The sequence below is a fragment of the Ornithodoros turicata genome, chromosome 3, assembly GCF_037126465.1.
Source record: "Ornithodoros turicata isolate Travis chromosome 3, ASM3712646v1, whole genome shotgun sequence".
NCBI classification, from domain to species: domain Eukaryota; kingdom Metazoa; phylum Arthropoda; class Arachnida; order Ixodida; family Argasidae; genus Ornithodoros; species Ornithodoros turicata.
In genome coordinates, this window is record NC_088203.1 from 106,319,130 (window position 1) to 106,333,172 (window position 14,043).

The following is a 14,043-nucleotide window of genomic DNA, read 5'->3' on the forward strand; positions in this document are numbered from 1 at the left end:
CCCTATACACCGTTTTCCAGCTAGCCTCACACACAGCACATTTGGAGCCAGTACAAGCCAGCAAGGATAGAAGCAATACCAGAGAGGAAGCATACAGCCCATGTGCTTTCCTTCTCTCTGGCTTTCTCTGGCTTGGGCGGTAAACAGTTTTCAACTTGCTACCCCGGCTAGACAGCATTCACTGGAAAAACGGTGCATAGAACCAATGTATCTTGGTGTCCAATACATCGGACCGTACACATTTTCCTCTGAACTGAACTGAACTGAATCGAACGCTCCTCTCCGGTGCAAGAGCTAATCTTTCAATATGCGCATCTTCCCCTACAACCAGCTTTGAGTGCTGGAAGTACTGAAATGTCGTCCTCAACTTCAGGTGAGGATGTTGATGATACTGCGATAGATGTGTTTAGTAGAGCAAGCATTAAAAAAATCTGCGGTTTCAAAATCTTGGGGTTTTCAATTAACGAGAGTCTACTGCAAAGGCAATGGGTCTTGCAGATCATTTTCCGAGATAACACAGCCAAGTTTAGTGTACTACCGTACTCTCAAGCAATGTCAAGGTCATAAAACTTTGTCACTGCGTCCATAATGTCACTATATTTTACGATACTTCCAAAGTAGGAAAGATGCATTGTCTTATGCAGGAGAAACGGGTGTATTTTCATCTGACAACAATCGCGCAAAGGCATTTGTGTGACATCTAGTGTTTCTGTGAGAGTATGATGGGAAGAGGCCTTATATATTGCGGAGGACTTTTCTGTAGAGAAACATATGTAGCTTTTCGAGTCGACGATGCAATATTTAGTTATAGGTATTCGTATTGTAAAATATGCTGGCGGTAATGTGACCTAAAAATTAATTATTTCCATTAGTTCCTTCAAAGGTAAGATTACTTAGTAGCTGCGGGTAGCTGCTATCTCACATCATCATCTTGGTCATACGACCGTCTACGGTACCTCTGGCCCGAATGAGAGCGTCACAGGCGTTAGCCAGAACAGATGCTCGTGGGATGCTGAAATGGGATGGTTCACCAAGGTCCCTCACTTCAGTCGTTCTGCACACCCAACGGGCATAGCCAGTAGCAGCTTCAGGCTGACCATGGAACATAGCATTAAAGAGACATTACACAGTTGGCCAAGGGGAAAGGGCCTCGCTGTCATGTAAGACATACAAATGGCAGCCCCATGTACTGTTCATTTTTGGTGGCATTCGAATCATGGAGCGCAGGCACACACAGAGGATCACACTAGAGCCCTGCACCATCCACGGATGGAAGCAGATATCCGCAAGATACTCGTGGATTCAGATTAAAATTTAGAACTTTCTGCAGTGTGCGGATCGGATGCGGATTGGATGTGGATACAAAGGCAGCGGATCAGTAGCGGATCGGATACGGGTATACTGCGTGCTGTAATTTTTCCAGCAGCAATTTATTTGTATTGCGCGGCGACAGCGAGCGCATGCTCGGGTTCACCTTTGACCCTGCACGGCCAGGACGGGAGAGGAGGCATTCTGGCGTCTCCAACCGCGCGAGCACCGCCGAGGTAGCGTTCCACACATTCCAGAAGTCTTTCCATATCGCGTTTGATGAAAGGTTTATCTTCGCTTGTCATCGTGAGTCCTTCCGTGACAGCATGGAGGCATCCGAAATTATACCAACATATGCTTCCGGCGGTCTTTACGCGTTCTTCGAAACGTGCGGATTTTGCAGATGTAAACTGTTGTGTATGCTGTGGATGCGGACTGGATGCGGATAACGTGTGCGCGGATGCAGGTCGGATACGGATGCCAAAAAAAGGTTACCTACAGCACCATCCTCATATTTTCCACACAATATGCAAACACTAGGGCGGTCACATACTACTCACGTGGTTTCCGAGAAGTGTGCAGTGACGAAACAGGTCCATCGTGTCATGGTGGCCAACTTTCTCGGCCACAAGCGCTTGGCCCACCCAAGCCCTCACGTGGGACGGGTCCTGCGACTGGGCCATGCTGAACGCGCTGTGGGCCAGCTGACATTCATTTTAATTCCAGCAACGCTGCACTTCATCAACTGCTTACCTTTACGTTATTGTTGACGAGATAGAGTGCACCCAGGTTGGCCCATGCCACTGGATTCTGGGAATAAAAATTAAACGCGCAATCTAGATTACCACTCGCTATCCGCTCGGTGTGTAGACAGTCAGGGGAGGATTTTTTTTTTTTAATTTCCCAACAGTACACCACATTAAACGAGGTGTGACATCTATAATAAATACTGTACAACCTACAGCAAGCTTTCCTGGCAAGCACGTTCTGCCTAAACTAACACACCATTTTTTTGCATTAGCCACTTACACTGCTTTTTAGCTGTACAGTTTTTTTGCATTAGCCACTTACACCGCTTTCTCGCTGTACAGGTATTTTGCATTAGCCACTTACACTGCTTTTTAGCGGTACAGATTTTTTGCATTAACCACTTACACTGCTTTCTAGCTGTACAGATTTGATGAAGCAATGTTGAGCAAGGGCATCACGTTTCACACCTAGGAGCAAAAAGATGGTTCAACTATGTTACAATTACGTGAAGACAGACAATTCACCTTTAGCTTGAGCCACTACACCGAGCATATTCCACCCTGCGGGATCCCTAGGGTTAAGGCTGACTGCCTTTTGCACACTGACCAGAGCCTTGTGAAATGCATCGTCTTTCCCATTTACTCCCTGCAGGTAGTAGGACAGGCCAAGGTCCTGCCAGAGACCAGCAATCTTAGGCCGCAAGGTCAGTGCCTTCATGATGAACCTGGATGGTAGGCATTAGTACCGTGACAATAAACTCACCAATTCAAAAAATGCTTCACATGCAATGGCCGCAGATTTTTCTCCGAGGTTTGGGGTGAAAATAAGGGATGTGGACATTACGTGCAGAAAAATGCAAGTTTTCTTTCCTTTTTTTTTGTCCTTAAAAATAGCGCAACTTAAGTGTTCCAAAGAAAAAGAGCATTTTAACCCTTCATGAACATCCGCAGACATCATCGCTCTAAACACCTGACGGAAGCAGAACAATCTCAAGCCCTTGTTCAAAAAAGCAGATGAAGCTTCCTAAATTAACTGACACGTTTAAACCAGAGGGAATATTAAAAAAATATACATTTTTATGATGATGTTGGAGTACACTTTTACGAGTTCTTTCGTTAACGTTGGGGTGCAGCTATTACACAACTGCACCACCACACATATAGAGACTAAAATTAGCATGTGCACAGCACGCACCGTTCAGCCAGTACAAGAAGCACATCACGATCAGGATGGTCTTCCCAGACATTTTCGTCCAGGAGGCTTCCCGGGATATGAAGACGATAATCAGATATTCCCATCACGGCAGGAAGAAGACAGATGTCTGCTAGTAATTTCCACAGGCAGACAAGATTCCTCGCAAATGGTACAGCCTGACCCAAGGAGTCTAAGGCTGCCTGACAGCTGTCCAGGGCCAGGCCATACAAGCTCTGGGTCAGATACTGGCGTGCCAGAAGCAAATGGGCTTCAGCGCAACCTGCAAAGCACAAACAAGATGCACACGTGTGGACAGGTTCAGTGATTTCTCTCATCCTTCTTTTCAACGTGTGGCTGTGTGCTGGTAGTGCACTGGTGTAGAGGTCCTGTAGCAGATACCTTTTCAATTATCATTCGGTTCTGAAACTTGTAGTGTTGGGCAGCCATAGTGCAAATTATTGCTCGTGTACGTTTAAAGCCCCTGGCTTTCTGCCGCGGAAAATTATCACTTCCGCGAAGTGAGATATACAAATCCGTGAGATTCCACGGGCAAGATAAAACGAGCAAAGAAATGTTACGTCCTAACCTGCAAGCATTTCCAGCTTTTCATAACTTTTCTGTCTGCAAAGTAAATTAGACTCAACTCTGACAAATTATCTCCGGGTGTTTGCCGTAAAATTTTCTTTTGTCGCGGCACGTCCAGTTGTGTAAGTGCCAACGGTACCAGTCGTGTCAGGCACTGCAGACGCTATTGGACGGGTTTAACCCACGAAAGTGTCCCAGATACACTGAAATTCTTACATAGTTCTGCAGGAGAGAGTTCGGCAGGTGTGAGAGTAAAGCCCAAAAAATGAACTTCAGACATTTCTGAAGTGAAATTTTGAAATTTTTTTCCCTACGCAATGCGAGCTTATCATGAACAACATGTGTGAGGAATATGAACCACACCACGAGTCAGCGAATATGAAAAATACGCAACCGAATTTGCACAATTCTGCCTTACCACCCCTCACTAAACGTGCGTTAGTAAGTACGTCCGAGACTTTCCAACAATTTCATTTATATGAATGGAAAGAGCATTTAAAAACGAACAGAACTATATCACCCATGTTAACCCTCTGGTATATACAGAAGAGGAGTTACGCGCCGAAAAAGTGTGATTTTTTTTTGCAAATGAGGCGACTTTGCATTTTTTTATCTAGACACCCGCAAAACTTAGAACCTCGAAGATACAGCAAACAGTACTGCAACACACAGGCAATAATAAGTGTAGAAAAAAATAAACTGCATTGCATTAATGGCTACCAAGATACGAAGCCTGAAAATTGGGAGGAAGCGCAGTGCTTAAAATGGTAAGTCTTGAAGATTATTCTTTAAGAAAACAAATATAAGATATTTTCAGCTATTTCTTTCGACAATGTACTTCAATATATGTTGGAACGAAAAATATCTGAGAGGTCGACCGAACCACCCTACCTGACTCTGCTTTGAATCACCTTCCTATGGAAAGGACTGTTACGAAATGCACTGTCATTATCAACACCATAATACTTAATCGGTACCACCTATGATGTCTTACTTTTAGAACCTTGAGCTTTTGAAATGTTTTCGTTCCAAAATTCTGGGGTGAAAATCAAAGAAATTCAGTCGACCCCCATTTATCTGGGCATCACTTATCCGGACCCCACACCATCCTGACGAAAACCATGGAGACAGATTTCGCGTCGTGCAATTTGCCTTCATTTATCCGGGCTTCAGTTTCCGGATTCAGACAAGAATTTCCAGGAACTGCTGAGGAGAATACCCGCTTTCATTTATCTGGACGGACAAATGGAATGGATCCCGCTGGTGGGGTTTTTTTGCAAGGAGACTACAGCACAAAGTTTGCTGCTGTTGAGTCAAAGGGTGTGCATGAACTACATTCTCCCTCGTGGGGGCGACACTTTTGCCAGTTCAGTCATTTGATGCTGCTAGGAAAGGTTATTCTGTAGCTTTTGACAATGTTTTCAGTTACGCACGTCCCCTTGTCAGCCAGTGTCGAAGAATAGCAACGAGCATGGCAAACAAAGTTGCAGTATGGAAGAAGCAGAAGAAGAGAGCTTATACATAAGGATTTCAGATATCCAGCAGTAGAGAACCTGTGACTCTTGACTCTTGAAGTGACTCTTGAAGTGGAGACTCTTGAAGTGGTGACTCTTGAAGATGCACAAAGTGCACTGAGTATCGTACTGGCACTTTGAGCAGGAGAAAAATGTTTTTCCGTAGTTCGTATGAGTTTACAGAAGCATAATGCCAACAGTAATTTTACACAAATGACGATGGACAGTTTCTTATGTCTTCCGAAGTAAACAGTTTGGGTCATCTGCATCCCTCGCTGTGAATGGCCAAACAGATAGGAGTTGACTGCAAATGCATGTTCTAGTTATGCCAGTTTGGGTGGAAACTTTTTCAGCATGCTCAATTTGAGGAGAAAGCGGGCACTCGAAGGAATAATATGCACAATTCGAGCTTCACCTACTTTGCTCCACTTACCTTTTAGTGCCGGAACATAATCTGGATTAACATCCAGAGCTTTTCTGTAATCAATCGTTGCCTCTTTATATTCTTCTTGTTCTTTCTTGATATTGGCAATTCTAGTTAAAAAGTATGGCAACATAAATGGGCTGTAGAAGCCACGGTGGACAAGAACCTGCACGTCAACTTACTGGTACAAGGAGAAAAAATCTTGCGGGTCTAATTCGAGGCACTTTTTGAAGCTCATTAGGGCAGCGGCGAGGCTTTTCCTTCTCAGGTACACTTCTCCCAGACATTCCCAGTAGTGCCTAAATGTTATCACATTACTGTTAGGTTACCATAAAGGAATCAGTACCACACAGCACAAAGACCAGTCACAGCTTATCAGCTACAGGAAGTAACTTTCATCATGAACGCAATACAGTACAACAATGAGGGCAAAAGAGGAACCAGACAACACAAGCTCTGACTAACAACTGAAGTTTATTCTGTGAACTGAAGGAAAACAAAAGGGAAAGGGAGGGAAATGGGAGGGGAACGAGGAAATACAAAGCACTGTGGCTACACAGTCTACGTAGACCTACGTAAACCAACCATAGTGTACCATGACACCACGGTGTACACAGTATCTATGTAACAACTTGCAAAACTTTCTGTGTTAACTAACTTTCATAAATTTGATCAATGTATTTTTCATTTAATCCAGGTGCATTCTAAGGTCCTGAGAATGCAGCATGAATGGAAAAATTATGCCAGGGGCTCCAATGGAAAAAAACAAAATAGCTCGAGCGACAAAATTCGCGTATGGTCCTTGCATGAGCACATCGAAGAGTTCTACGGTCACACTTTCTCTCGTAGTAGATTAGAAACATCTATTTTCAAATATATCTGTCCCTACCTCCTGCAGCATACTTCCAGGAGCATGTTTCAAGCATAAACGGCATAAGGCGATCGTGAAGTACTTTGCAAATAAAGTGACCCAGAGTTGTAGGCTTTCCTACCATCCATACACCTCACGCATTAGGAACAGCAGTTCTCCTCATGGGCACAAAGTTATGAAATTTTCCACAGCGAGATCGTATATTTGAAATATTCGAATTGGGCTTTTTGGGAATAGTATTCAAATTTGATTTGAAACTGAAATAAACAGTCCAAATTCGATTCGCAGTGTCTACGAGATATTCGTAGTCGATATGAAAATTTTGCTATTAGCGGGGCTCTGCATAAACCCACAAACTATGTAGGAAGTAAGTAGTGTACAGTATGTAAGTAGTATATAGGAAGCAAGTAAAATATGTAGAAAGTGGGTAAAACTAACTTATTTTTGGGATCAGCCCGAAGTGCGTTCTGGAGGGACTGAACGGCATCATTCAGAGCATCCTGTTGCATCTGAATCAGTCCTAATCGAAGCCAGGCCCATTTAGCCCTACAAAGGGACATTAACTGTAGTATAACAATAAGAGCAAACATCTTAACCGCATTCTAATCACAAAAAAGTGACACCATGTAAGTTTTTCTGCCTCAGTGTGACAACTTACTTCTGAATGGGCATCTGGCTTGTAATAGCTTTGAGGAACATTACGTTCTGATCCTGAAATGTTCCAGCAGTAAAATAGATCAGGGGTCAGCCATAGGCTTTCATCGAACTGCAAAGCAACTCACATTTTCACCCAAGTCACGCAGAACGTCACTGAGAAGAGAACCAGATTCTTCGCTTAACATGTTCAGCTTAAACGCCTTTTGGAAGCATCTAAGGGCCTTCCTGCAACATACGGGCACTTTTATGAGCAAGTACTGCCCTTGTAGATAAGAGAGCAAATGACATAATGCAAACTGGAGAGTATGACAAATGCTGTATCACACAAAAAAAACACGAAGATGATCACCTTTCGAGCTATTGTAGTGCAAATACAGACTTAAAGTGTCTAGTAACAAAGACAATACTCAATTATTGATCTTACATACGAGTGAGATACACTGAGTTGTCGAGCGACGAGAGACAAGGACAGAAACAAAAGCTGAGACATGCATTGTGAAAGCTTATTGCAATTCTTTGCTTTTGTCATAGTTCATAATAGACCTAAATGAATTTATTTTATAAAACTATTTCAGCTGAGAGACTAACGCAAGAGTAAAATGTTTACATACTGGTTGTCTTTCAGGTTGAAGTAATAGTTCCTGCCTAAGAGCAAATAGTTGCGGTGATCATTTGGGTCTAGCTGGGCAGCCTGAAAATAATGTTAATGTTACCCATTTATTTTCTTTGTCAAGTAATGTAAGGCTTAACCTTGCAGAGATTTTTGACAGCCTGCTCCGTGGCTCCAAGTTTCAACTGTGCCACGGCCAACAAATGCAGTGTGCTGGCAGATGATGGATTCTTGTCTACAGCATTCCTCAGTCTGTAATTAACAAACACATAACAACGCACGTTTGTGTCATAATTTTTTCTTTTTTCTATTTGTTTATTGTTTTGCACAGATAACTGATAGAGGCTGTGAAAAAGAGACGCAGACGCAGCTCGACGTGCTCACAACCCCCAAGACAATTGTCAAACACAGGGTATACAGCGAACGATCTATCGAATTCTTGTTCTGAAAACGGCTTTTGTATCTGGTGACTGAAGAGATCGGATGTTCTCACTGGAACAACTTTGTAGCTTTTATAATTAAAAAGTTAATTATTGAAAGTTAATGAAGACATTGCCTTAGGAGTCTGCTAATGCCCTCCTAGGGAGTGACAGTCCTTCAGCATATGCTATACTGCAATTGATTTCATCTCAGAAAAAGTGGTAGATATATATTTAAGAAATGTGATCACATTTAGCTGGGATATCCTGTATATTTTAGATATCACTGTAACAATCGTTACTGCAGTGATGCAAACAGAGTAAAAGAGCTACTAAAGATAAAGTTAAAATGTAAACATACATTTCCTCAGCCGCTGCAAAGTCTCCCTGTTGCAGCAACAGTGACCCTTCACATTCCAGGAGTTGTAAGGAATCAATGGCCATTGCCCTCAACTTTTGTATCACCTGGGGAAGAGCACAAGCAGGCTTCAAGCAACATGTTCAATTGCAAAGAGGACACGTTATACAACCTCTGTAGCCATGTCCAGTTTTCCATAATCCAAATAAATTCTACAACTGCACAGCAACACAGAGTCCTCTCTGTCCTCCTTCAGCTGCATTTAACAGAGTCTGTTAAAAAAGAAAACACCAGCAGACAAGCAATCCATTCAAAATGCAAAAGACAATCCAACATGCGCTTCCATGTAGCAAGCGATGCAAAGCAACAGAAAATGCTGGACCTTTTCTATCACTTTAAGGGCCTCTACGAAGTTGAACTGTCCCCGAAATGCTTCGGCTAAGCAAAGCAACAACTGTCTCCTCACAGGGTTTTCTTGAGCACATTGCTCTGATGAGGAGAGGCCTGAAAGACACTTTGTAATGTAATATCAACTTACACGTAACTTACTCTAGCACGGGGAAGCACTACAGTCCAGTGATGACCAGTAGTTAACTACATGTAGTTAAACTACTAGCTAAACTACCTGATTGTAGTTAAAAAGTAGTTATCGGCTACTTGCAGAAATGTAGTAGCAACTACTAGTTAAACTACTATTTCTAGTAGTTAACTACAGTAGTTAGTTTACTACAGACGCCAACTACTTCCGATCATGCCGCTAGCTTTACGGCACGATTGTGCCTCCAACTTTTACCCTGAGTTACGTGTTTGATGAGAACGGAGGTGCAGAGCAATTCTGCCGTGCATGTGTACTAAATCTTCACTTTGATCACTGCTTGCGATTCATATTTAGGTGTCCGAGAACACTATAGAATGGGATTCGTGTTGAAGGACAACGTTGAGTAGTTGTAGACGTAGTTAAAATATATTGCAGTAGTTAAAGAAATAGTTTTAACTACCTGCCCTGAAAAGTAGTTGAACTACTACTAGTTAAACTACTGTAGAAGTAGTTAGTGGCCATCACTGCTAAAGTCAACATTTGTTAAGCTTCAACTATGCCCATTTGTGAGGCTACTTAGTATAGGAAGTGAACCCAAATCACCTTTGGAGGACCACTCTTCGGCTTTTCCATATCTGTGCAATTTTAGGGCACACTTTGCGAGCATCAACCAGGACCCCTGGGATTCGCTATTCATGGCAGATGCTGTCGTGAAACAAGTTTCATTGGTTTTAGCTCCTTTCACTCGTATATGTATTCATTCACTTCCTTAAAGGGACTATGAAATTTCCCGAACCCCCATACTTTTTTTCGATGGAAACTGTTCTTCCCGCAGAGAAACTAATATGCCACAAATTTTTCCGGACGAAATCGCTGCACTCTGCGAGGAGCGCGCGCTGGAAATGTCTCTTCCGCGTTCCTCCTCTCCCGCGCATATTTCCCTGCCGATGGTGTAACTGTACGGACCGCACTTCGGTTCCCCGTTACGTCACCGGTGTTGCACAATGGCAAGTAATGCCGCGAGCTCGTGCTGTGGCTGCCACCACTGCCGAAATCTGCCGATCACGCGAAAGCTGCTGCCGTGGATATTTCCACTCCCAATGAACGCATACGCGGGATCCTACGGCGCATGCTCCTGGCGGGATTCCTCGGCTCGGCAACGCGTCACGATGACGTGTTGCTGAGCCGGCCGTGGTCGCGTCAAGTTGCCCGTTGTGTCTCCGCTCGGCAGCTCGCCACGGCGCGGCGCTAGCTGTCCTCCCTTCGCCGCTCCGTTTAAATTCGCTCCCGAGGAATCCACTCGCGCGACGAAAGTAAAATTTTGGTTCTAGACTCAGAAAAATGTCTTCTTTCGAACGAAACGAAGAAAAAGATCGTTTCATAGTCCCTTTAATACAAATGCGTACAAAAATGTAGACCCTCATGTTTTTGGGTTTCATGTTTTCCAAAGTAGGAGGTAAAAATCTGGTTTTATATCAGGGTAAAAATAGATGACATCGTGTGAAAAGAAAGATTTTGGAGTGGTATGGAAAAACAAGCACTTCGGATGAACACAAGACAACGAGAAGCAGCTCTACACGCAAAGTACTTAGAGGTCACTTCATCCATGCCTGTATGAGTGGCTGAGACTGCATTTGATTGGTTGAGTTCGGTTTTCGGGGTTTTACACGAAGCGACAATGTTGCAAATGGAGGGGCAAAAATGGGTCTTCTTCGTTGAACAGAACAGGGTTGAACAGTAAACAAAGGAGAACACACAAGATGGCAAGTGGCTGTGCCAAGTGTGAAGTGCTCATCCACGCCTGTACAAGTGGCTGAATGTCCATTGCATTCAATTGGATTCGTTGCATTCCTGGATTTTACTGGAAGTGATGGGTTTTAATGGGTTTAACGCACAAGGCTCTATGCATGTACAGTGCCCCCCCCATCATCTGTAACAGTAGAAAAATACTGTATGCAGTCAATATGTTCCATAAGAATACCTGTAAACAATTATCTTCAAGAACGAACGGGTCATATCATTAAGACATTATTTTCGGGAACAACACGTTTGTTGCGCCCTCGCTGCCACCAGATCTTCCATAAACAAATGTGAGACCTACCTTTACTCAGTGCTTCCACAGCTGCAGTGTAGTTACCGCATGCGTATAGTTGCATTCCCTTGCAAAGCCAGACCACCTCCGACTTGGGCTCTTTCTCCAGAATGCCGGATACGGCATTGGAGATTTCCGTCGATGGATTTGGATCGCTTAAAACTGAAGTTGATTGGTTTTAATATGTGAATGGCTGTCACAAGAGATCTAAAATTTGAATTTGGGGGGATACTGTCAACGTTTTTTAGAATCTTGGTAAGTAGTCACGCTGCATGCACATAGATTTGAAAAGAAACAGCACGACATCGCACCAATGACACAAAATACAAAAAAAAAAAAATTCAGTAAATTTTATGGCACAACATCAACTGGCACAGCTAAAGCCATGTATCACCACAGGCAGGCCCTGTCCAGAGCTGTCAAATTTTTAATGGCAAATGATGACGTCAAATTAGGTCATAACAGTTGGTGACCACTTTGGACATTCAGAGCACTTTGTTGACTGCATTGTGCTGTAATAAAACAGCGTGTAGCAAAGCTATATTGTTCTCCTAATAAACTGCTTCACGAATTATGCAGGGTCTAGAGCCATCCAATTGCCGTTTTTTAATTTCCTTTAAATGGACTACGTGCATTTTTTGTCAGTCATGTGCTATGGTTCCTAGGTATATCGTGTGCACAAGTTTTGCAGAAAGGCTACAGTAGCTTTGAATTGACATAATTATCAACTTTGACTGACTTCAGGAGAAACTACAGCAGCTGGAGCTTTTTTTTCTAAGGAATACAAAGGTTACCTTGCCAAGCATTCAAAATGCTAAAAATAAAGTTGTTTGGGCCTGCACGTGGTTCTGAGGCTATGTAATACTATCTAAAGGACATGGATGATAATGAAAAATGTTAACAAAATTCACATAAGGGGTGATAGGAATACCAATGTTTTCATCTATGTACGTCCTGCACAGCATTTCCAGAGGAAGCGTAGAATTGGGGAAGGCACTGCCAAACTTGTCTGCTTCTTGCTTTGCCAGCTCTTTCTGGTTGCACTGAAAAGAAGAATACCGCTGACAATTAAAAATTAGAATAACCAGGCAGCTAAATTATGTAAGTATCATTCTGAAGTGTGATATTTTAAATCCACTATTAAATGTTGCGTGTGATAACAATAAAACAAAACCTACTTTTGATAGAAATTCGAGATAAGCCCTGCACAGGTCCTCACGATTGGAAACTTCTTGGCTCGCAGAAAACACTACTTCACGATAGGCATGTATCACCTGCGATCAGGGTACACAAGCAACAGGAATATCGTGTGAAGCAGCGTAATCTCGTCATATCACGTCTGACACTACAGGATGCGCCACGAGATGTGGGCCAAAATTTTCATAAATCCACGTAGCAATTTTCCTTCAAAAACTGCACTGCATATTTTGTGATATGGCCTACTCAAGTCTATTATAATTTTAACAGCTGGCAACAGCGGTTTGAACTAACAAGCTGTAGACAAAAGCATGAAAGTGTCCAATCCACAAAGATAGAGACCACACCAAACTCGATCAATACACTGGTTGTCATTCTACAAAGCATGATGTGCCCCGACTTTTTAACAAAATCAAAGTTTAACTTGTCTTCGTCTTGTCTGTTAAAGTTAAACTTGTAAACTTTATCTTTGTTGTTGTTCTCAGAACTGCCTGTCTGTGAAGTAGGATGGGCTAACGCAGAAACAAGACGTAGTACAATAATGACACTTTTCTAAGCAGTACAGAGCGGGAGCACGCCATGCATTGTGGAACAGCTAGCCAGTGCATTGAGAGGAAGGGATCACAGCAGAGGGGGGGGACATAAAGCGGCCATACATATCTAAGACAAAGCTTGACAGGACTCACAGAGATTTTGCATTTTCCCATCTCTCATAGTGCATCATGTAAGGCAGTTACCATTTTTGTGGATTGGAGAACTCAGGGCTTTGGTCTACAACTTTCTAATTTCCACAACTGACACGTTTTCATTACTTAAAGGGGCAGCGAACCGCAAAAATTTCTCTTCGCAAAATAAAAAATGCCATTACTTTGACACCGACACACACACACAAAAAAAAGAAGTGGAATTCCACGATTGCATTGTTAGTAATTTATGAGCAAAAGAAACTGCAATTTACGCTTTCCGTCTCCCCCTTAAGAAGCGCAACATCGTGCTGAGTATTTGGAAGACTTCGTAACCAGCATCGCACGGAGCCTTTTAGGTGACAGAATCAGTTCCACACAAAAGAAATCAAGTAGAAGCAATCTTGGTAGACTGACAGTCATACTGTATGTACACCAGCTGTCTCACAGACTGAAGAAGTTGGGAGGGATTAGTCGTAAAGGTGAACAGAGAGTCACCGCAGGTGGGTTGTGGTGTGAACCACAAAACGGCACTGTCAGTGCTCCGTAGGAGTCATCTACAAGTTTGGGTTTTCCTGCGGCAGAGTGTACATAGGGCAGACAGGCCGCAGCCTTAACATTTGACTAAAAGAACACCGGGGGTCTTTAGAGGGACGCGTGCCTGTCATAATCCAAGAGCATGTGCAAAAATGTGGCTGTGTCGCCTGGTTTGAAGATTCCGAGGTGATTTTTCGATCTAGCGAAAAAATACATACGTAGGGAAAAAATAGAATCCACCTTCATCAGACGTACGGGGAACTTTTGTGTTAGTTCTGAGTCGGTAACACTACCGGAAAGAGAATA

At 43.1% G+C, this 14,043-nt stretch overlaps 1 protein-coding gene across 2 annotated transcripts in view; it reads right to left on the minus strand.

Annotated features, from left to right (window-relative positions):
• LOC135389116 (tetratricopeptide repeat protein 37-like) overlaps positions 1–14,043 on the minus strand; it is a 36,754-nt gene that overhangs the window by 14,306 nt on the left and 8,405 nt on the right. For both annotated transcript variants that reach the window (XM_064619121.1, XM_064619120.1), the window contains exons 7-26: positions 12,499–12,594; positions 12,252–12,363; positions 11,330–11,482; positions 9,832–9,933; positions 9,073–9,194; positions 8,863–8,946; positions 8,694–8,797; positions 8,054–8,165; positions 7,915–7,994; positions 7,429–7,528; positions 7,305–7,357; positions 7,085–7,192; positions 5,958–6,074; positions 5,785–5,885; positions 3,253–3,532; positions 2,583–2,782; positions 2,464–2,525; positions 2,062–2,118; positions 1,869–2,012; positions 957–1,092 (exon numbers count right to left, since the gene is read on the minus strand). In XM_064619121.1, coding sequence (XP_064475191.1) covers positions 957–1,092; positions 1,869–2,012; positions 2,062–2,118; positions 2,464–2,525; positions 2,583–2,782; positions 3,253–3,532; positions 5,785–5,885; positions 5,958–6,074; positions 7,085–7,192; positions 7,305–7,357; positions 7,429–7,528; positions 7,915–7,994; positions 8,054–8,165; positions 8,694–8,797; positions 8,863–8,946; positions 9,073–9,194; positions 9,832–9,933; positions 11,330–11,482; positions 12,252–12,363; positions 12,499–12,594 — 2,323 coding nt within the window. The remainder of the gene's footprint in view (positions 1–956; positions 1,093–1,868; positions 2,013–2,061; positions 2,119–2,463; positions 2,526–2,582; positions 2,783–3,252; positions 3,533–5,784; positions 5,886–5,957; positions 6,075–7,084; positions 7,193–7,304; positions 7,358–7,428; positions 7,529–7,914; positions 7,995–8,053; positions 8,166–8,693; positions 8,798–8,862; positions 8,947–9,072; positions 9,195–9,831; positions 9,934–11,329; positions 11,483–12,251; positions 12,364–12,498; positions 12,595–14,043) is intronic.